This window comes from Barbus barbus (genome assembly GCF_936440315.1).
Source record: "Barbus barbus genome assembly, chromosome: 15".
In the NCBI taxonomy this organism is placed as follows: domain Eukaryota; kingdom Metazoa; phylum Chordata; class Actinopteri; order Cypriniformes; family Cyprinidae; genus Barbus; species Barbus barbus.
The window spans coordinates 19,505,890-19,528,756 of NC_136743.1; the positions used below are offsets into that span (position 1 = coordinate 19,505,890).

The following is a 22,867-nucleotide window of genomic DNA, read 5'->3' on the forward strand; positions in this document are numbered from 1 at the left end:
ATGTGTATGAACCTGAATCGGTTGGTGGATAATGTGCTGGACTGTAGGCTGCCCCATGGCGGAGCTCGGACAGGCTGCTGGTCTCAGCACTGTGGTTCCTTTGGAACTTGACATCACAGCCGCAGCAGCCGCTCCTGTGACAACAGAACAAAATCAGTCAGTGCGCCAACATTACAACTGGTTGAAATAGAAACCTGGTTGAAATCTGTAACCTGCCTCTGGGTAAATGGGAGGTGAATGGATGCTGAGGGGCAGCAGTGGAGCCGATCTGCAGCGCAGGGGCCCCGCTGCGGATGATCTGCACGTTGGTCATTAGATGATGCAGGTTACCAGTGTGACCCTTATTGTGCCAAAAACAACAACAATTAAAACCAAACCAGACACTCAGCAAGACCTATTATTAATGAGGAAAATGACCCCCTACCTGTGAGGTAAGAAGCTCAAGGGGTGAATCCTTTCACATAATTTAAGAATACATAAAATATCTTTTATATTATTTTTAACCATTTATTTTTTGAAAAATGTACATTATTACTGTGCTAAATACTAGAATACAAATTTAGTGTAAATGTAGTCATTTTTATTTAGTTAAATAATTATGAAGGAATAATAATGACAGGACTCAGCAATTCCATCAATTTTAATAATTAAAAAAAAATATTAAAAATAAAAACACCAGCAACAACATGCCACTCTGGGCCTTCTCCCACAGTGCATCTTATCCAAAGGCTCCTATTTTGACTTGTTGCTAATAAAAAATAAATAAATAAAGTACAAAATAAAATAGCAAATAGAATGTGACCCTGGAGCACAAAGCCAGTCATAAGTAGCATGAGTATACTTGAAGCAATAGCCAGAAATACATTGTATGGGTCAAAATTATCGATTTTTCTTTTATGCCAAAATTCATTAAGATATATTATGTAAAGATCATGTTACATGAAGATATTTTGTAAATTTCCTACTGTAATGATATCAAAATTTAATTTTTGATTAGTAAATTCAATGCATTGCTAAGAACTTCATTTGGACAACTTTAAAGGCGATTTTCTCAATATTTAGATTTTTGTTGCACCCTCAGATTCCAGATTTTCAAATAGTTGTATCTCGGCCAAATATTGTCCTATCATAACAAACCATACATCAATTGAAAGCTTTCATGTGTTGTATAAACCTCAGTTTTAAAAAAATGACCCTTGTGACTGGTTTTGTGGGACCAGGGTCACATATATAATTAGCAGCATGTTTATTTCTGAAATTAATTTGGAGATTCAATGTGAACATATAGTAATGATTTCAAATTTTATGTAATGTGAGATAAATCACTATTACAGAAAACTGTGCACCTGATTAAAAAAAGCCCTTATAGCTAAGCCAAATAACTTAAAAGTAAAATAAAAAGTATTACTAACCTGCTGACCACTGATGGTCGCCACAGGAATACCAGAGGACTGTGTAGACTCCATGGTAGCGGTGATATGACCAGACACCTTAGGGGGAAGAGTGAGGTGGCCCGGTGTTGACACAGGTGCAGGAGCTATTACACGGCTTGGCATGGGCGTCTTCAGAGCAGACTGGAGTAAAGAGAAGAGAGATGTAAGCAAACATGGACATACTTTTTTACATTTGCTTTCTTTTGACTTTTCAGGTAGATGACAAGAGGGATCAGTTTTATAAACTGAAGGTACTTGTAAATATACCGGTATACCTTCAGAGGACCCTCAGTGAAGGCTAGGGAAAGACCCTGAGGGAGGTGGGATGGTGGTGCCGACACAGAGACAGGCATGCCTGGTTGAATGGGGAGGTGCTGAGGGAGAGGAGGGGGCAGAGACTGAGCTGTTCCGTGGGGCGGGGGTTGAGTCTGGGGTTGGGGGTAGGGTCGCACCACTACCGTCTCCTGCTTGTCATCTCTGAACACTGTAGCCCCGCTGGACATCAGCTCACGTGGAGCATGATTAGAGTCTTCATGTCCTCCTTAAAGAAACCACATTAAGTCAATTGATGGTGTACATTCAAGACTGATCACAATGAGTACAACATCTTCCAAGTTTGTTGTCATTCGCATTTGATATGCAGGGTTTTCAACCAGTTGTCTATTTCCAACTACACCACCGTTCAAAAGTTTGGGTCTGTATGTTTTTTTTTATTAATACTTTTATTCAGCAATAATGGATTAAAATGATCAAAAGTGACAGCTAAAACATTTATAACGCTACAAAAGATTTCTATTCATCAAAGTATTCTAGATTCCACAAAAACATGAAGCAGCTCAACTGTTTTCGGCATTTGATAGTAATAAGAAGTGTTTCTTGAGCACCAAATCAGCATATTAGAATGATTTCTGAAGCATCGTGTGACAATGAAGACAGCTTTGCCAGAGCACGAATAAATTACATTTTAAAATATAGACAACCATGGTTATAAATGAATAATTTTTCAATTTTGTAACTGTATTTTTGAACAAATAAATGCAGCATTGGTGAACATAAGAGACTTCTTAAAAAAAAACTCTTTTTTTTTTTTTAATCCTACCGACTCCAAACTTTTGAATAATAGTGTATATAACTAAACATTTACTTTTGATCTATTAAGCATCCACTAACATTACAGAGGCGTAATAGTAAAGGTCTAATTCTTTATTTTAGTCTGTAATAGTCAATGTGTCTTAAACCTGTGTTCTTCTGACTTCCTGGATGTCCTGTAGTGTTACTGCCTGGTGTTTGTCCTTGTCCCAGGCCAGATGGCAGTCCTGGACGTGGATACTGCTGAGAACTCATCTTCACGACCTCTCACGTTCTTCCTAAAGAATCAGAGGATACAAAGGACACAATGCAGCATGCAATAGAAAAATATGTGTTTAATTCAAACAAAGGACATCATCACACTGTCTGCAGGTTATTACTAGATATCTGGGAAGCTCACATTAGAGACCTGGTATACCATACCCATATGCTGAACCAAACCAGTTAATATCTTGTGTTCAGATGGTTCTCTTTTATGTAGTATGTTATAACCACAAAAACAAGAACTATTAAGTTGAATAAAAGACAAAACATCCCCAAGTGAAGGTATATTTCTCCAATATCAAGTAGCAATGGCCTTTTCGCAAGTGTCATGTCAGTGAAATACGCTTACTAGGGTTAGACAACCTTCAATTTCACGACAAATGTGAAATCAACAGCACCTGATAGCAAAGTAAACGCATTTAATCTGGCTGTATTATTATTTCTGAACGCTGGTGAATGTCAGGACACCAAAACGGGCAGCTTTTGTTCCTGGATGGGCTCGTGAGGTTACCATTCATCTCGTGTTTTAAAACACATATGTCGTCTAATTTAAAATACAGATCAGTTCATATCCATATACTCCGCCTTTTAAATAACAAAGAATGGGTTTTAGAAATCAAAACAGTCGCCCAAAGATCTTATGAGTCATTTCAACAAACATTATCATTTCTCTCAGATACACATTAATGGTCGTAATTCTGCAACTGTGTGAATGTGAACGCCACGAAAACATTACCCTAGCAGCACTGTTGTGTTTACAAATGAAAAATCGCAGATTTACCGTAAACACGACGCCTGCACTCTCCATCCGTTTCGTATCCCGGCAAATCGACCATTGGCATCAATGGGAATCAAGCTGCAGTAAGCCACTTCCGGTCTTGAATTTCAAAATAAAAGTCGAATTCGGATTCCACTTTATTGGCGTCCGCGAACCTGACAGAGTTCTCATGTTCTGAGAACAATCCACACGACCTTCATCGCATCACACTTCTCCAGTTTACGGCATAAGTTTAGATGTTATTGGTTTGTATAAGTATACATGTAGGTCCTTCAAATATCAAATTTGGTGCCTTTCAAATCAGAAGTAAAAGTTATGACATTTATATTGTTAAATTTGAACCATTGCAATTTTAATTGGCTGGACACAATCAAAGGGGCACACTATCTATTAATTACAAAGTACAAATTCACGTTTCTAATACTTAAAGTCTCTTTGGCCATTATAAGTTCATAACAGGCTGGACAATGAGTCAGTCATGTTTAAAATATTGCTATGAGGTGTATTCATTTTGTAGGCACAACACAAAAAGATCATATAAAATGTAAATTTATAAACACACATACTGATATAAACTAAACGTGGACAATGAGCTTTAATGGTTCCACAATTTCAGCTTTCAATATATGATAGCTTTTTTAATGCACATTGTTACATATTTACATAAATACTGTAAATGATCCCATTCCCCTTGATATGCTACTTCTTATGGTAGAGAAGCAAACGCTTATATGTTTTTGGATTTATTATGAGCATCTATTGTATTTGCAATAGTCCTGAGGATAGCTGATACATGTATAGGGTTGTGAATGTTGTATGCATATTCCTGCAAGTGATTATTCACGTGTCAATCATGCACAGACACAGATCACTGCAACTTTCCCATGATGTAACATACATCTGCCACAAACGTTTCACTGAAAACATTGTTTACTTTATAACCATACATTATTGAGAATCAAAAAGGGTAACTGGCAATCGACAATGAAGAATAACATGTCAAGCAGGTATGCTTTTTAAAAAGCAATGTCATCAGACAATACGTATCTGACACAAATACATTTTCAGTTGTATAATACTTCAGGTGAACAGAAGACTCTTTTTCCAATCGCAACATTGGAATACAGACAAAACGTCCCCCTTTCAATCTGTGTGCATATTCTCAAGTGATTGAATAACCAATAATATGACTTCAATAGATGCATTTAAAAACATTGACAAAAATCTGTACATTTTTGCAAGTCAATATTATGTGTAAAAAAAAAACGAAAATAATCATAAATATAGTTATCAGATAATTACAAAGCACTGAAGTGACCAGAAAAAGTGCACAGTTACTTAAATAAACTACAAAAGAACCTCAAATGCGTAACAAATTGACTTCATGTCGCTGACCATCAAGAAACATAGAATAACGCACAAGATCTTCTCAGATCACACATGCAGAACGCTTCTCTCATAACGTGTTCTCTCCAGACAGGTATTAAACCGTGTTTAAAAGGGCTTTGAATGTCAATTTCAGGCATTTTAATGTTGACAGATCATTTTTGGTCATCCAAAGACCAATGAGAGACTCACAAACAATTATAATTAAAAACATGATATTTTTAAAAAGGCACTACAAAGGCAGATAGTTTTTCCCCTTTAGCTGATCCTAGGGAGCATCTATCACCAAAACTTGAGAGTATGTACTTTATCCAACACATGGGGCTACAAAGCTATGCAGACACAAACAGTATGCCGATAAGGTTTGATCTAGTTGGGCTCTTTCCACGCCACCACGCTGTGCTGAGTGGTTGACGTACGCGGAGCAGCAGAGTGAAGGGGTAGAGAGGGGACACAGTCTTTCAGTCATCGCCCCTGCATCAAGGCCCGAGCAAAGGATCCTTTCCACCAGTGTTATAGCTTTGGTGCAAAACCAGTCTTGAAATGTACCTACTTGTAATACGGTATCTCATCCGCGGTGCCTATGCGAGATCTTGTCCATTTTGGACAGTATTGTGCCAACAGTTTGATTCTTAGTGCAATGCGCAGTGCTGTTATTAGATAAACCCTGAATACCGCCCCTTTATGCCCCTGGTCCTTTTGTTTGCTTATTTCTATTACAGTATAAAGTTTTTTTTGTTTGCTCATTTAGTTTTTGTTTGTTCCTGTGCATTTATATGTTGCTTTCAATACCTTTCCCTCTGCCCCAAGTCAGTTAAGAGGCCTCTCTCACATAAAAATCACGGCCGAGCAGCTTCCTTGTGTCATGTGGATGTGGCTTCCAGGTAGCTCTGGAGTTTACGCACAGTCGACTCATCCAAGGAGAACAGGTCAAAGTCAAAGGTTGTATTGGTGATGTTGAAATGGCCAGTCTTTTCTATGAGGTTCACAATCTAAAAGACACAAATGCATACGTCATAAGGCAACCAAAAAGCAGCAAACATCACTCCTGAAAGGTGACAAAAGTGTCATGAACCACACATAAATCAGCTGTTCTACAACGAGAGACACTACCAGAAATGTTAATCAAGGATGCATTCAATTGAAAGTAACAGTAAAGACATTTACATTGTTTCAAACGATTTCTATTTCAAATAATTGCTTTTATTTTAAACTTTCTAATTCATTAGTGAATCCTGAAAAAAAATATAAATTACAGTTTCCATTCAAATATTACACAAATAATGATTTCAGAAGGATCATGTGATCCTTTTGCTTTGCCATTGAAAGAAAATATATTAAAATAGAAACTGAGAAAATAAAATATATTAAAATAGAAAACATAAATGCAGCCTTGGTGAACATAAGATAATCCTTTCAAAAACATAAAAAACCTTTGAACTGTAGTGTATGGCAACACTTTTTAATGCATTAATCAATATTCAAAGGGAATTTTGGTATAATGCATGATGATATTGGCATTTTTGTTTTTATACAAATTTATTAAAGGACACTTTATTTATTAAATTTATTAATTAAAGAATACTTTTGACAAACTTATTAAATGAGTAACGTTTGAACATTTAAAAAAAACATGCTAGACACTTCCCCTAACTCAAGGATCACATAAAATACACCCAAATAAAGAAAAACGTTATTGTTACCTGCTGTAAAATGTTCCTCTCTCTCAAAGCCATCAGCCTACGATGGAGGTCCACAAGCTCCTCTGTATAAGCCTGTAATCAGATCAATCATTTAAGTTTCATTGTAGTTTTATGTGCAATAAAAATCTGTATTTCAGTCACTGATGAGTATGATGATGAGTTATTTACCCTTCCTACCTTGTCGTATCCCCTCTTGAGCACTTTCTCGCGGGTGCAAGAATCTGGGCTCTTTTTTCCTAACATCTGACAAAGGACAAAACGATTTAAAATCAAATTCAAATATACAGTCAAACCAAAAATTATTCAGACACCAGATATAGTTTTTGATATCTTTTTACTAGTGGGTGCAGGACACTATATTTCATTTATGTAAGTGAGGATAGCAAATTAAGTAAACCGTTACATATTATACCCAAAACTACTTCATACAGTGGACTACTAGTAAAATGGATAAAAACTCAGGACAAAACCTGACCAAGTGTTTTTCTTTAATTACTAATGCGACCCTTTTTACACCACAGACTGAACAAAATTAAGCATTACTTGGTAGTTGGTTGACCTAAAGGTTGACCTAAATTGGTATTATCTAATTGTGTACTTAAATTTAAGTCAGCTGACAGCTATTCAACCTAATTCATTACATACCTTTCTATCAAAGTTATCTGACATTATCAAGATTTGTTCTGACACAGTTTAATTCTGAGTTCTTGCCATATTTTATTACCATTTTCTAAACTATAGCAAATAAACTGAGATAATGTAAGAAATGTTGAAGGTGTCTGAATAAATTTTGGTTTGACTGTAAACCTGATTCACTGTAAAAAGGTTGTAAATAAAACAGATTATTAGAGCATATTTTACACAAAAATACTATTTCAGTCTTTACATTTCATGTTCAATTAGGTACATTACTTGGCAATTCTTTGTAATTATTTGTGAAATTTACTAGCAATTTCTGAGTGAAATCCTGCACCAATTAATGTTCAGTGCATAAACCAGTCCAAAGTTTCCTTGCAATGCAATGCCAATCTTACCTTCAGGTTTGCTGAGCTGAGTTTGGGTAGAGGTGAGGGGGCTTCCTGGCTGGGAGGACGGGACTCCTCATTACCATCACTCTCACTGTCCATGCTTAAACTGAAAACAGAAAAATGAACTTGTGAAAGGAATATAAATTAAATTCAGTGTGCAACATGACTATGGTAACATTAATGTGTGGGCATTTGCTTTCATTTATGTTTCCTTTTTAAATAAAATTGAACTGAAAATCAAAAGACCAAATTAGATCAAATACAAAGTCCTTGGCACAGACCGAGAGTCCTGGTTAGGTGGAGTCGTCTTCATGGGCGTCTCGACCTCAGAGCTGCTGTCATCATCAGAGCCTTCAGAGCGCATATCCTCTACCATAGAACGGAGCGGCCCTGCACACAATCATCACGTTCAACCAAACTCAATGAGGTGACACACTCCTGATCGTAGAATTCATGATTAAACTCCGTACCTTGGCCTTGCTTCTGCGACGGCTCAAAGTCAGAATCAGAGCTGGAGCTGGAACTAGATGGACTGGATGGAGCCGACTGCTAAATAAACAACATCCTTGAGCTTCACTAAATTCAAATACATTCAAATCCATGTTCTGCTGATGGGAAAAGCAAAACATACCTCTGATTTGGAAGAGGCTTCATCCTCAGAGTTGGATTCGTCGGATTCTGGCTGCCTTTTCACTTCCTGCACCTCTGGTTTCATCTTTGCCCAGTGGCCTTTATCTTTAGGGGTTTTCTTCTCGGGGAATGAGGAGGGTGTTGTTGAGGTAATGCGGGGAGAGTTGCTGCTGTAGCTTCCGCTCACAGGCCCCTTCATGCCCTCAGAGCCCATCCTCTTCTGTTTCTTGGTACTCAGCTTTGGAGACTCGGAGGCGGACGAGGGCCTCTTGCTCGGAGCACGAGCATCCAGCTGTCCCCCTCCGCCCGTCACCGCTCCTCCACCTTTTGGAGACATGCCATCCATCTTGGACTCTCTAACTGTGAGTTTGGGCTCTTTGAAGGCTTGTTTGGGCACAGTTTTCCCCTCATCTTTTCCTCTGCCGTCTGGGGCTTTCTTTGAAAAAGAGGATGACAATTGGTCTCGTGAGGACTTGCTACTCTCGCGGTCGCTCTCTCTGGATGTGGCCTTGCTCTCTGAATCCTTTCGTGTGCGCTCTCGGTGCTCTTTGGTTGCCTTATGGGCTTTGCTGCTCCCACTTCCTCCATCTTTACTTGACTCCTACAATAAAAATTTTGAAATGACTAATCATTCAGTACATACTCAGAAGCAACCACATATCCACCCAGAAAAAATTAAACTTAATGTGATAGTTCACCCAAAAATGAAATTTCTGTCACCATTTACTCACTTTCATATCTTTCCAATCCCATTAAACTTTTGTTCATTTCCGAAACACAAATGAAGATATTTTTAACAAAATGTGAGTGATTTATGTCCCTCCATTGAAAGTCCCACCAAAACTTTGACGCTTCAAAAAGTAATACATATGAATTTAACGGTTCAATTATAAGATATGGTTGACTGATGCTCAAATTAGAAGTCTGATCCGATTGCCGAGTATGGGTGCAGGAGGGAAGATATCGATTTGTGTATTTGTGTGCGGGAAGTAGGAGACAGAAAATGACTCTTAGGACTCCCGCAAAATATAACTATCCAAAAAAGAAATGAAAGGTTACTCAAATTTATTTCATGTTTTAAGGTACAGAATGTTATTCGTCTACTGTGCTAAAAAAAAAACTGTATTCTGCCACAGGCTTGGATATTCTCTCTGTTTTTCATTTGTATGTGACAGCCAGGGAAAGCACCTTTCTTTTTTTCTTCTGTGTCATGTGTGGAAATTTGAAAATATAGCCTACGACACGGGAGTGGAACAGAATCATATTGGAACAGGGCTGAAAAATCTGCATAACGTAAAATCTAATTACGGGATTTTGAAGGCACGAGTGGGACTAAACATAAAAGAGGAAGTGGGAAGAAATATTACATATTTTTAGCAGAAGCGAGTCAGAATGTTGCAGGAGCAGGACTGAAAAATTGAAATCTCTAGTTCAAATGTGTTTGCGTTACACTCCGATTAACCTCTTTGGTTTTACATGTCAAGCAAGCATATTTGATGTGCTCTATATACATGCGCTGATCAATGTTTATGCAATTAAAAGCCTAATTAAATCTGATCATCATATAAAGCGATTGTATCTCTACAGAAGACTATCATTAAACTGATCATTAGTTTAATGATCTCTTCATTAACGTTTTTGAAAGTTTCTTTGGAATGGCCTTTCAATGGAAGGTCATATATCTCTTAAAAAATATCTTCATTTGCGTTTCAAATATAAAGGGAAATTCATATAGCTTTGGAACAACATAAACAAGTAAATGATAGAATTTTCATTTTTTTCCCGTTTAAGCAAACAGATATAAGATATTGAATATCTTAAACACTTTAAATATATTTAGAAAATAATTTAAATAAATATTTTGAATAATTTAAATAACTTACTGACCAAAGAAGGACTTTATTACTAACCTTTACTGCATGAGAGGACTTGATCTTCTTGGGGTCTGAGAAGGCAGAGAGTGGAATAGTAGGCAGCATTGGATAATCTGGACTGGGCCTTGGCATCATCTCCGCTCCCTCAGGAATAACTACAGCCTGGGACACGAATAACATCCCAACAGTAAGAGAGAGTGAGAATCCGTTGAAAAGAGCTGACTATAGAGGTAGAGAAAAAGCAAAGACAAACAGTCCCACTCACCCCACCGGCCTTGACCAGCTTGCGTCGGAACTCGTGTGTGGGGTTGTTAAATGTGAGCTTCTCACAGCGCAGGTGGTTGACAGGTGGGTTGCCCTCAAGGTTCAAGAAAAGGTCATAATTAAAGCACACCTTTTTAGGCTCCTCCTGTGACAGAAGAGGCAAGCATGTTCAGGCTTTATAGATAAAAACAAATATTTAATAAAGAAAATGAGTTGATAAAAGTATAAACGTCCGTATCAAACCTTGAACCTCAGACTAGCAGTGTGTGAAACATTTACAGTTAAGTAAGGTCAAAGTAAAATCTTTGGTAGATAACATTTCAAGGAACAACAGAGAAAATGGAAAAACCCCATAAATATTCCACTACGTATTCTGGAAAAGTAAATATGCAAAATGCTAATGATATGAAACGGAAGTAAGTCTTAAAGCGAAATACAAATTCACATATTCTTACCATTTACACTCCTCCAAGTTCTCTGTAGTTCAATAGCTTCATGTCAATTCTCTGTTAGCGTGTCTGTAAGCTCCCAGTGCAAATACTAGTGTGAGTTTATCTAGTTGTGTGACCTTTACCTTTACTGAATTGCAAAACTCCTCATCACAACATTTTTCCAATACTGGCAAAATAACACGCATCTAAAAAGACTGAGCGTAACACTGTGCTGAACTTTTCTTACATAACGATTATTCATAAAGAAGACAAAAGAAATGCAGATATTGCTGTAGATATGGGATGTGCTCACCTTGTTTTTGAAATAGACCTCTATAGGCATGAGAAAACCAGCATAGCCTGACTCTTCCACTTTATACGGGGGTTCTTTACAAACTGTGAAATAAGAAAAATATTGTGAAAAATGTATTGCTAAACATTAACAGTTCAAAATGAAACAGAAATATGAAACTAGAATGCACTATGTACATGTTCACACATATTACAATATGGTGAAGTGTGCTATTTCTTTGCCACTACTGACACAATGGAATTGCAAAAATAACCATTTTTTCCAAACAGGTTTCCGCAACACTCCCCCAAATCACACCATTGGTTTAGCCAGAGTTGAACATATCAGACCACTCAAACAAACAGGGAGATACTCTGAAAGCACTCCAGAGACACAGTGTTTACACGTTTTGGGAAGTCAAACTACAAATGGCTTACTTATGGTTGTCTCTGCACATTTAACTGGGATAGGAGAAAGTAACATTAAAAAATGACACACTTCACCTTCAAATACAACACCTGGAAAAAATCACGAAATCATACTTAAAAGATGTTTGTCCAGCTTTTTTACTTTGTGGAAAATAAACAAATCACAAAAAGCTGAACATTTATTTGTGAAACATTCCTAAAAGAAATTGAAGGGATAGTTCAACATTGTTTAGATGTAAATAAAAGCCTACATTCATTCTGTTTATCATATAAAACAATCATATCTCTTTACAAGACTTGAATTAAATGACTCAATTAATTTGTATTCATTTTATTATACCTTTATAACCTTTTTTGATCTTTTAATTTTGGTTACCTGGACTTTCAATAGAGGGACAGAAACCTCTCAGGTTGCATTAAAAATATCTTAATTATTAACCAAACTCTGGGTTTAAAATCACATGAGGTTGAATAAATGATGACAGAATTTTTTGAGATATAGTTGTCTGTCTTACAAAAATGAAACAGGTATGAGATCTAATATATAATACTATTAAACTGAATGTGTATTAAAAACACAATACCCAGAACAATATCATCAATCAATCCAAATCTCATACAGTTTAGCTAAATATTGATTGTTCCACAGCCAGCCACATTTGAACCACATTCATACTTTTTAACTCAATAATAGTAATTGTTTTCACAATTCACAGATTTATTCTAATTCTAAGCAATTTGAATATATATATTTTTTAAATATGATTATTTAAATAAAATATATGCAAATAGTTAATTAAAAACGAATAGAAATCGTACCTGTTTAATTTAAGTATGAAACCTATGTTAAAACTGTAATTTAGTCATATGCTGGAACTACACAAAGTATATTAGTTTGGGCAACAGCATGGGCTAAAGGGGCAGGATTAATCATGATAACTCAACAGAAGAAAATGGGCATACACACAAATGGATTCTTGAATTAATCCTGATTGAAAGGGACTTTAACCTACATGGCTGCGAGTACTGTATAAAGCTACAGTGTAACGACGTTGACTCAAATTAAAACCTGCCTCTCTTGGGTTTTGGGAAGCTGTCATGAAGGTGGAAGACAACTCTCTCCACAAAGTGCTGGATGTCACATGCCTCTGGGCCTCGAACAAACACCATCCAGTCATGTGTGAAGCCCTCGGTTGTGACTTTCTTCCTTAACTGGGCTCTGTGTCCCAGCTCCAGTTTCACCTGCACAGTGCACTGAAATAAGAGGAAAGCAGTAGTCATCTGTAAGTCTTCTCTATTCTGAGTCCTACAACAGTAGTACTGTTGAAATGCAAAAAAATACTGCAATACTTCATCAATGAGAGACATGTATAACTCAGAGTGAGACTAAAATAAGCTCTTGGCCAACTTCTCGACACCACTGTTATATCTACTGTTTATATCTGTGAGAAATCAACCAGCTTTTGCTCTCTGACATCTAGAGACGGAAATTCACAGTTCTGTGACATTCTACATGCACGTGATGGTTTACTGTTTACAGCTTTTCTTGGTATGGAAACAAAATGACTGATAGGCTTGTATGCTTTAGCTCAATGGTTAATAAATTCCTTGCCAGAGTTGACTGAGTTTGCATCATATCTGTGCCTAAAACATTTTTACTGCATAACACAAAACTACACAAGCAGTCAAAAATAACTAGATAAAAAGTTTGTCAATTCATAATTGATGTTGGCTTGAGAAAGCCTGGCAAGTAGATTTAAAAGCTTGATGTTTCAAAGTCTATCAGACAGACTGACATATTGATAGATATCAGCATCCTAGTATATTATTATATGTCACATATACTATATTTTGATTATTTCTATTTTTTAAATCGAACAATAATGTCTAATGAAATTGGATTGAATTCAAACAGTCTACAGGGTATAACACTTGATTAGCTAAATCAAGTCAATAAGAGCTCTGGAATTTTGCAAAGATAATGAACTGTTATTCAGTACTGACCAGACCTCTCAGGTTTGTATTTCTATTGAAATTTGTCAGATGTTGTTTAATTAATTAATTGTGATTATTTATACCCATGTAGTTACTTAAACTTCAAAGACATGGCAGAATTTCATTTCACACTTCTAGTTCCATGTGAAAAAAAGAGGTCTTTTTTTTTGTTGTTTAATCATTTAAAGATGCACACAGCAGATGTAATATTCCATCACTCAATATTTATAATCTAAGCTTTGCTTTTAATATACAAGCCAACATTACTCATGCGTCCAACCTTGAAATGGAAGAATTTTCTCCTGATGACTGTCTCAAATCCTAAGTGAGCACCCTATCTAGACAGCATGTTTGATCGAGGAAGCGTTCGAATGTTCGCGCGCTCCTAGGGCGCCCCAAATGCTGTCTAAGTAGGCAATTCAGTAGGTTTTGAGACAGGTCCGGGCTAGCTGGACAGCTAGTGAGTGCTGGAACTCAAGAGTCCATCTGTCCTATAAGCCAAATGCTGAGGTTTAGAAAAGGACATATTGGTTTCTACAAGAATATCTTCGTCGCGACATAAATTTACATAAAACACTAATGTAATTCCGCGGGTTTCCTGCTTTAAGCCTCGTAAGAAGAATCAGCTGGCTAAATTAGCATCCTAACCATCTTCACAGAAACGTTGGCCTCGTCTTTCAGTATAAATGTTTAGTGATAAAACCATGTATTTTCCTCACTATTGGCTGTCTGGCATTGTCAGTAAAGTCTTATTACCATGTTCTCCATTGTTGCCTATGTTCCGGTTGTTTAGTCTATTTACAAAAGCGTTGAATGTACATCCTCGCTGTTACACATCTGATGGAGTGTGAAGCGAGAAACTGAACAGCTTGAACAAATGGCCGCGACACTGACAGTTTTTAAAATAAAAGCAGAATGGCTCTTATCTCCCAGTGTGTCTCTTTCACATCTTTCAGACACTGTTTTTATTTGTTTATACACTATGCAAATACTTAAAGTTACTCCACCTATTACTGTATTTTACGGAAGTTTTTCAGTCACTTTCTTTCGTGCATTTCTTAAAGTATTTCTTTCAATTTATATCTATTAATTACTATATATATATATATAATGAAATGCAACTATACTATTTATTAACATTACATAGACTATTATTAAATACTTAAAAACACAAATTCCTCCACGGAAATTCATGTAGATTTTCTACGGAGCCCTTTATGGGACATGATGGTGGGAGGAAAAAATATTTTTCAAACTTTTGCATTCCCCCGAGAAACTCTTCCTGTTTACTTTACAGCTTGCAGTGGTTCATACAGCTCCTTATGTTCACAATGGAGCGGTTCATAGAGTTTTATTTTGAACTTGGACTCAAGTATAAAGAAATACAGTAAGTGCTTAGTTCAAGGCACGGTTTGGGTCATTCTACGCTTAATGCATTAAAACAGTGACATTGGAGGACCAAATTCGATAATAATAAATACTAATAAAATTATTAGGCTAATATTAATAACCTTATTAATAATACTATTAATAAAGTAGAATAGCCCAGAATATGAATGCAACGGATTTGCTGTTTTTAAATCACCGTTTTCATTCATTAGCCTACCTACCTCTGGGCTATTCTGCTTAGTAATAATACTAATAAGGTTATTAATATTAGCCAAAAAAAAAATCATCAGGTTTTATGAAATTTTGTCCTCTAATGTCACTGTTTTAATGCATTAAGCGTATAGAATGACCCAAAACCGTGCCTTGAACTAAGCACTTACAGTATTTCTTTATACTTGAGTCCAAGTTCAAAATAAAACTGTATGAACCGCTCCATTGTGAACATAAGGAGCTGTAACCACTGCAAGCTGTAAAATAAACTCAACTGGTTTTGCGATGGAACGCAAAAGTTTTGTGAGAGAAGGCAAATGGTTAGAGAGTCGGACTTGTAATCCGAAGGTTGCGGGTTCGAGTCTCTACTATCCCTTTTTTACATGAAACATATTCCATATAAATATATTACACAATTGTTTGTCACCTTAATGTAAATTTGAATTTCATGTTTAATGATTAGGAAAAGTGCGTACAGCAAATTATTATTCAAAATTAATATGAAACAAAAACACATTTTAAATTAAGAAATTAGCATGCATGTGTGGGCTTTGTTTACTGCACTCCTGAAATAAGACATACCCAGATAAAGATCTCAGATAAAAACACACAAACATGAGGCCTAATTGCAAAACCGTCACATTAGATGTAGCCTATGCATGCATGTATTGATGGATTGACTAATTTATTTAATGGAATAATGTTGTACAAAAATGTAAATGTACAAAATTAACACCAGCATACAATACATAAAGAGAAAATTACAACAAACAGGACTTCAAACCAAGAAAATAAAAAAGGGTAAATAAATAAAGCACTATAGAAAAAGTAAATAGTATTAGGCTATAGCTAATGGATTTAGGATTAAGGGGAAAAATATCAGATGACATTCGCAGCCAATGAGCATTAAGCTGTGTCGTCAGCAAGTCGTTTCCCATGATGCTTTTGATCAGCGCAGTTGGTGGAGAGCAACTGCGCTCGACTGCAGAATCCGACACGTGCGCCTTGCGCTCGCGAGAGATTTTTGACATACGTCAGCATGACATCAGAGCAAGGCGGACCGCACTCGGACACATTTCTAACCGGCATGCATCTCGCGCTGATCACCGGTGATCGGTTCTGCGCAGATTTTGCTCATCTCAAACAAGCCTATTGACAGATCCAGATCACAGATGCTTGATGTCCACACTGTCGGTGAAATGAAAACTGAGTATTTCCCTCGGTATAAAATGCTACCACAAAAATTATTTGTCAATCAGCAGGTTTAGCATCTCATGTTAGAGCTGTGTATAAGTGGAGTTCTCAGAGTTTAGTGAAGTCTTAGCCAGTAAAGATGCGGTGCCAATCTCTGTATCTGTAAAATACACAGAAGGTTCAGTCAGGTGAGATAACATCCCTATATTGTGTACTTCATTTCAAAAGGCTAAAGGCTGGAATACTACGGAAGCGTATTGCATTCACTTGAGGAAAAAAAAAAATCTACTCTGTTTTTCTGAATTAACGAGTTAATTATCTCAGAATTACGAGATAATTAAGTCATTAATTCAGAAAAACAGAGCAAAAACTTTTTTTTTCATTAAACATTCTCGTAATTCTGAGATAATTAACTCGTTAATTCAGAAAAACAGAGTAGATTTTTTTTCCTCAAGTGAATGCAATACGCTTCCGTAGAATACAGTGCACTACAGGACTTTTCTAATCTAAAGAGCTTTTAAAACACTACGCATCATACACTTGCTGAATTTGTAAATGGTTACAGAGAAAAACTGAGCACCATACACTAAACGACTAAAGACCACACACACACCTCTAGACATAAAAGCTGCTCCAAATACAACAAACTCACACAGGAACATGCGCCTTGTTATTAGGAGACACAATATGAATACGATTTGTTCTAAAGTTGGCTCAAAATATCAGACCAAATTTTTTTTTACAATGTATTCCAGCCTTTAGAATTTTGTCATGTGCACAATCCCCATTCCTTCAAGACTGAAATGCACTACACAATTTCTAATATTGGAACATATTTTAAAACACTAGGCAAACTTTGTAAATGGTTACAGCGAAAAACAGGACATTTTACACTAAACAACTGAGGATATTCAATATTCAAACCCATGTAGTATCATTTGCCCCTAACCCTAGACCCATGACAAATGAAAACCATATGTGTTCTAAACTTGGTTGAAAATACATTTGATATCCACTGGCTGGATAGGTTCATAATCTGAAACTAAAAAAAACAGTCATCATACACTAGGTGTTTTCTGTGAACTCTGACAAACCAAAACCTGCAGATGAGCTCTTGACTTCTGGCAACTAACACTGACTCATATAGACTGGAAAATGGGGCAAAAATCTATGCAAAAGTCATGTAGTGTATTCCAGTCTTAAAATGGATAGTTCACCCAAAAATGAAAATTCAACCAAACAGTTGACGGTACCCATCGACTGAAATTCATACAGGTTTGGAGCAATCACAGCAGGTTTTGAGTAAATGATGAGAGAATGTTCATTTTTGGGCTATCCCTGTAACCCAATGAAATAAAATAAAAAGTGCACTTTATTCAATTAAACAATGAAGTACGGAAGTCATACCATGATCAGTGTTCACTTTGCCCCCCGGGTTCTTGTGTTGGCCCTCAATGTGAGCGGTCATCTCCCCCCGGTCTGGGGTGCAGTGGCCGCACTGTAGGCAACTGTACCGACCTCTTGTGTGTTCCCACAGGATGCGGCAGTTGAAGGACTGACCTGACAGATTTAATCAATGGGGAATCATTAAAGTCAAAATTAACTCAGACTATTATACTCATGGTTATACGTGCGCTGAGAATGTTTGTAGACAGACAGAAAAACCTTCACCAGTACAAGTATCAGATTGAGCTGGAAAAAGAACCCAGTGATCAATGGCATTGGCTCATATATACAAGAGCAACACAATTAAAACCATCATTAAGCCCAGTTTAGACAGATGAACATGGGCACAAAGGTGTTGGAATTAGCAAGCACTGTCAACTTCTCCACACATGGTTAATTATTATGATAAAGCACCATCTCTTGCCAGAAATTACTACCTGATTTTTACAAAATGCTAATGGGAAGGGGAAGAAGTGAAGTAAAGGAACACCGGCCCTGAAAGCACACTCTCTGATGTTTTATTGCATGTTAGTGAAGCACCTGGACATATGCGTTTAGGATCGGATGGGAGTGGACTGAGTCGTACAGCTAGATGGCACACCCAGGGAAACACTGAGCCCGGTTAGAGCAGGGGAAGGGGAGGAGGATTAGCATCTAAAGCATCATTTGAGGGAAGATCTGATTGTTCCCTCAAGCAATGTGTGTGTGGAGTCTCTGTGCCTCACCTGGACTTCATCTCTATTTAAACTCTGACTGCTCGGAGAGTTCCATCTGTGCAAAAGGGGCCCGGGCGGGTCTGGCAGGACAGTGCAACATGACAAAACACAGTTCACTCAAAGCGGCCATGGCCAAGGCTTAAGCATTTCCCCCCCAAGTGACTTACAAATTCCCTTTCATTAGGACTCACACCTGTTGATAAGCAGGTGAGATCAGTTGAGCAAACTGGAAAATACACAGGTGAACAGGGTCTAAAATGTAGGATGATTTAAGAAACAGTGGGTCTCATTCAATAATAATTGTGTGGATTTGTATTTATGCAGACAGGAGAACTTCTCATGAAAAATGTCTGCCTAGTTCACAACAAGTGCATACGCACATGAATTTGTTCTTAATCTTGTTGAGTGAATTTGGATTATTCTAAATGACTGAAAACATGCCTGAAGTCATTAGGCAAAATTAAGTTTGGAATAATAATTGTTTATTAAAAATGCTCACCAAGACTGCATTTTGAAATCAAAAATAGAGTAAAAACAGTAATATTTTGAAATATAATTACAATTTAAAATACATATTTTCTATTTGAATATATTTTAAAATGTAATTTATTCCTATGATGGTAAAGCTGAATTTTCAGCAGCCATTACTCCAGTCTTTAGAGTCATGTGATACTTCAGAAATCCTTCTAATATGCTGATTTGCAACATTTATTATTATGAACGTAAAAAAATTATAAAAAAAATAGTTCAAAGTTTTATTGTATTTTATGATACTGTATTTTAGATCAAATAAAAGCAGCCTTGGAGAACATTAAAAAAATCCAAAGTTCTTATTTTTCTTTTTTATTATTCCAAACGTTTGACCAATAGTGCATCTATGTCATATTAACATGTTCAGAATTTTTATACTGACATTTTTCCATTAATTTAGAATGTTTTAATACTTTATTGTATGAATCATGATCAGATTTCATGCACAAATTCATGAGTACACACAGTTAGTGAATGAGGCCCATTGTGAGCATTGACACTTGTTTTAAGTTGGCTTTCCTCACTCACAGAGGAAAGCTTTATGAGATCCATTCACCTTGGTTCTTCCTCCAGACTGCGTTTGATCCTGGTGGTGACGGCAGGGGCGGTGAAGTGGGCAGACTGGGAGGACCAGACCTGGGAGACCTCTGCTGCTGCTGTAGGCCCAGATCTGCCTGGAAGGCTGGGTTAACAGGAGACAGAGTAGGTGGAAAGGAGCTGTAGGGAGATTCTGGTTGGCAAGGAAGATTTTGGATCGAAGCAGGATTTAGAGTGGCAAGGGGCACAGTTACAGGCCCTGCAGGTATGGGGTTAGTGAATGCGTTGTTTTCTGGGGGCCGCTGGGTTACTGGCATGCTTGCCAGTGTTGGATTTGAGGGCAAAGAGGGCATAGACTCCATCTCCTCAGGTGCATTTGGGGCTAAGAGGGGTCCAGATGATTCCATGTCAGTGGAAGTGGGTGGAACATTGGTGGGATCTGCATCAGGTGCCGTTCCAGCCTCTATTTTTGCAGCCTTGTTCTTAGCAACTTTAGCACAGGTCTGCAGGTGTTTGAGAAGAGAGCCGTAAGAACGCAGTTTGGCCCTACAGCTCTCGCACCTGAAGGACATAAAAATTATGATAATGAAGAATCATAAAGCTGAAACAAACATTAGACCAGAACATAAGTGCTAGAAAAGTTATAAAAAAAAAAAAAAAAATAAAAAACTTTACCTTCAAATTAAAGAAAAAAATTATTCAGCAACAACTGAATGTAACATTTTGTCTGTCAAAAAACGTGCACAATACATGGTAGTATTTACAAAAACTCACACTACAGAATGTTTTAACTATGTCATTGCATCTTTTTTTTAGTTTTTTGTTTATCTCAATTTTTGTATATAAAAAACCCCCCACAAAAAACATCAGAACTTGATCGTCCTGTGACAACAGACTTTTCTTTGGTGGCGTATGCCCCCCATCTTTTCATTGAGATATTCAATGAATATGTTTCCAAATCAGAGAGCCTCTATGAGAAATTATGGACTGGCAAAAAAAAAAAAAAAAAAAAATGAAATAACCTTATTAAGAAAGAAACCTAAAAGCAAATCTATAAGAACTCACAGGAAGAAAAAATTTGGTTTATGGTGGTGCCTCATATGTTCCATTAGCTGCTGCATGTTGTTGAATGAACCATCACATCCTATATGAGAGCATAGGAAGGTTTTCCCTAAATAAAGGACAGAGCATTAGATACGAAATTTCTGACATGACACCATTTCTGATGATAAATTAATCGATTAAATGTTTGCAAACATCATTTCATTCACCAAGTGCACAACTAACAAACAAAAATAAAAAAAAAATAACCCAGCATGTTGATGTTATACCTGGAAGAGACTGGGCTGTGTTCTTTTGATGGTCCTGAAGATGACTATTCAGTGCTTCTGGGCTATTGTAGGTCCTCTTGCACCCAAAAAACGAGCAGGACATTTGACAGCCTGGTGGAACATTGCATACTAGTTCTACTTATACTGGGCTTTAATATGCATGAACATTGAAACAGAAATTAAAGCATAGTACTGATAAAGGCATATGTTACCCTCCATGGTGATTGCTTGTAGTTGAGGTAATGGAGTGGTTCCTCTCCCAACCAGACCTGCACCCAAGGATAAAAATTGCCCTGATTTAGACTAAATAAATGTGATAAAATATGATATAGTTCAGTATTGCTCTTACACACTTCAGGGTGAATGGCACCTAGTAAATTCTAACGTGCGTGTGTAAAAAGGAACATGCAAGACGTAAACAATTAGTAGAATAATATGCACATGATCAATAGAGTTTGTTTAAACAATAAGCAATCCATCGACTTTACTGATAAAACTAACAGATCATCTCACCAAGCGTAAACAATCAGTGACGTTAGCAGACAACAAAACATCGCACTATCTGTTTAGAATACTTGTGTTCATGAGCAATTATTTATAGTGCACTTACTATGACACTTACTTTGAATGGATTTCTCAACGTTTTCAAAGCTTCTTTTTAAAACCAGACATTAATTCAAATGAAAGCGGTTATCTAGCTACACCGTATTTCCACCCTGTCTACGTGCGTTACGTTCATCATTAAATATCGCGAGAACTTAAGTTCCCGTTTTCAGTTCGTCTTGTTCACTGATGACAACATAGACGATGATTGCATTTGCATTAATCAATATTCCACGCAGCACACAGTTGCTGATTAGGAAATCTTTTGATTTTATTTTTGGTCATTTGTTATCCACACGGCATGTAGACAAGGCACATAAATGAGACAAGTACACGACGATTGCTGTACATCTTTTAAGTTTTTATGTTGTTTAACCTTGTGCTTGTGATCAAATTAATTACTGAAATTAATTTTAAAAACTGAAATTTATCTCAGCTATACCTACATGTTTGGACAGTAACGTCATGACACTGTTATTATAATAAACTTATGTTTAAAAATGTCTTGATAAGAATATGAACAAACGTTTCTATTAGTGGTCTAGTCTTCATTTACATGCTTATTGCACATCTGGTTTGATCAGTTATATTTTCTCCTGTTCATTGCTGCTGTTATCCCGCATGTATATGAGTGATTATGAGGGATTTAAATGTCTCTCCCAAACCTTTGCTGCATGAACAGGATGCAGAATCTAAATGGATTATATGTAGTCTAGAAAGAGAGAATGCGTGAGAGTGTGCCACCAGGTAGCAGAAATGGATACTGTACACAATATGGGTATTACACTAACTAATTAATAATGCATATGCATTTCGTTTGGAATTTCATAGAGAAGATAAAGACCAGAAGACCACACATCCTGCATGCTCACTACAGACCTGTTCTAAACATGAATTTAACTTAAATTGAGTTATTTTAAAATAATCTAACAATAAAAAAATGCTACAAAGAAAAAACTAAAAACTGAACGATTACGTTTAGATACTTAGATGTTTAACTTATGACTTATGAGGTTTGAAACCCCTGGCTGTTCCCAACAATCAACTTATGCATATATTTATATGACAGTAAACAATAATTAATATATATGTATATATAATATTTGTATATATTAAATGCATGTTTCCTCCAGTGACAACACTCTCTATGTGAAGATGTTTCCTCCAGTGACAACACTCTCTATTACTCTCTATGTGAAGATGTCTAAAAATATTTGTCATTGTAACTTGTAAAGCTTCCATGTAACTTTATTTTAAGAATATATGAAGACTGTGGTCAATATATATATGTGAATAACTTTGACATACCGTATGG

At 36.7% G+C, this 22,867-nt stretch overlaps 3 protein-coding genes across 8 annotated transcripts in view; all 3 read right to left on the reverse strand.

The window, feature by feature from the left end:
* LOC306881230 (histone deacetylase complex subunit SAP130-like) overlaps positions 1-3,639 on the reverse strand; it is a 28,415-nt gene extending 24,776 nt beyond the window's left edge. Inside the window, exons 1-6 of the mRNA XM_079435224.1 lie at positions 3,568-3,639; positions 2,672-2,800; positions 1,709-1,974; positions 1,413-1,574; positions 217-340; positions 13-134 (exon numbers count right to left, since the gene is read on the reverse strand). Coding sequence (XP_079291350.1) covers positions 13-134; positions 217-340; positions 1,413-1,574; positions 1,709-1,974; positions 2,672-2,777 — 780 coding nt within the window. The 5' untranslated portion in view covers positions 2,778-2,800; positions 3,568-3,639. The remainder of the gene's footprint in view (positions 1-12; positions 135-216; positions 341-1,412; positions 1,575-1,708; positions 1,975-2,671; positions 2,801-3,567) is intronic.
* Positions 3,640-3,896: 257 nt separating this feature from the next.
* LOC306881078 (protein ENL-like) lies at positions 3,897-14,461 on the reverse strand. 5 transcript variants are annotated; one of them, XM_079434981.1, is made up of 12 exons: positions 14,352-14,461; positions 12,674-12,854; positions 11,194-11,276; positions 10,451-10,594; positions 10,222-10,347; positions 8,313-8,912; positions 8,152-8,227; positions 7,963-8,071; positions 7,688-7,787; positions 6,831-6,896; positions 6,654-6,725; positions 3,897-5,942 (listed from the first exon to the last, which is right to left on the reverse strand). In XM_079434981.1, exons 1-12 carry the CDS (start codon positions 14,361-14,363, stop codon positions 5,814-5,816), a joined length of 1,698 nt encoding a protein of 565 aa, XP_079291107.1. In that variant the 5' UTR covers positions 14,364-14,461; the 3' UTR covers positions 3,897-5,813. The 5 variants fall into 5 exon arrangements, with proteins under 5 accessions (XP_079291107.1, XP_079291106.1, XP_079291105.1 ...); XM_079434980.1 differs by having other exon boundaries at positions 4,049-5,942; positions 8,152-8,230; positions 14,352-14,444; XM_079434979.1 differs by having other exon boundaries at positions 4,099-5,942; positions 6,822-6,896.
* A 1,167-nt stretch (positions 14,462-15,628) lies between these two features.
* On the reverse strand, positions 15,629-21,699 carry LOC306881962 (zinc finger protein 414-like). 2 transcript variants are annotated; one of them, XR_013785201.1, is made up of 8 exons: positions 21,572-21,699; positions 21,162-21,218; positions 20,950-21,060; positions 20,684-20,789; positions 19,638-20,179; positions 18,560-18,630; positions 17,796-17,948; positions 15,629-16,548 (listed from the first exon to the last, which is right to left on the reverse strand). XR_013785201.1 is itself a non-coding variant. In XM_079436359.1 (7 exons), exons 2-7 carry the CDS (start codon positions 21,166-21,168, stop codon positions 16,472-16,474), a joined length of 996 nt encoding a protein of 331 aa, XP_079292485.1. In that variant the 5' UTR covers positions 21,169-21,218; positions 21,572-21,699; the 3' UTR covers positions 15,629-16,471. The 2 variants fall into 2 exon arrangements, 1 of the variants encoding a protein (XP_079292485.1); XM_079436359.1 differs by lacking the exon at positions 18,560-18,630.
* Positions 21,700-22,867: the final 1,168 nt, after the last annotated feature.

Excerpts from the sequence above, each read along its gene's own strand:
- LOC306881962 (XM_079436359.1), bottom strand. Across the intron at positions 20,790-20,949 it reads CACAGCCCAGTCTCTTCCAG|GGAAAACCTTCCTATGCTCT; the intron begins GTATAACATCAA and ends TCCTTTATTTAG. Across the intron at positions 20,180-20,683 it reads AAACCAAATTTTTTCTTCCT|GTGCGAGAGCTGTAGGGCCA; the intron begins GTGAGTTCTTAT and ends TATGTCCTTCAG.
- LOC306881078 (XM_079434978.1), bottom strand. Across the intron at positions 8,231-8,312 it reads AAGCCTCTTCCAAATCAGAG|CAGTCGGCTCCATCCAGTCC; the intron begins GTATGTTTTGCT and ends TTGTTTATTTAG. Across the intron at positions 7,788-7,962 it reads CCACCTAACCAGGACTCTCG|TTTAAGCATGGACAGTGAGA; the intron begins GTCTGTGCCAAG and ends TTCTGTTTTCAG.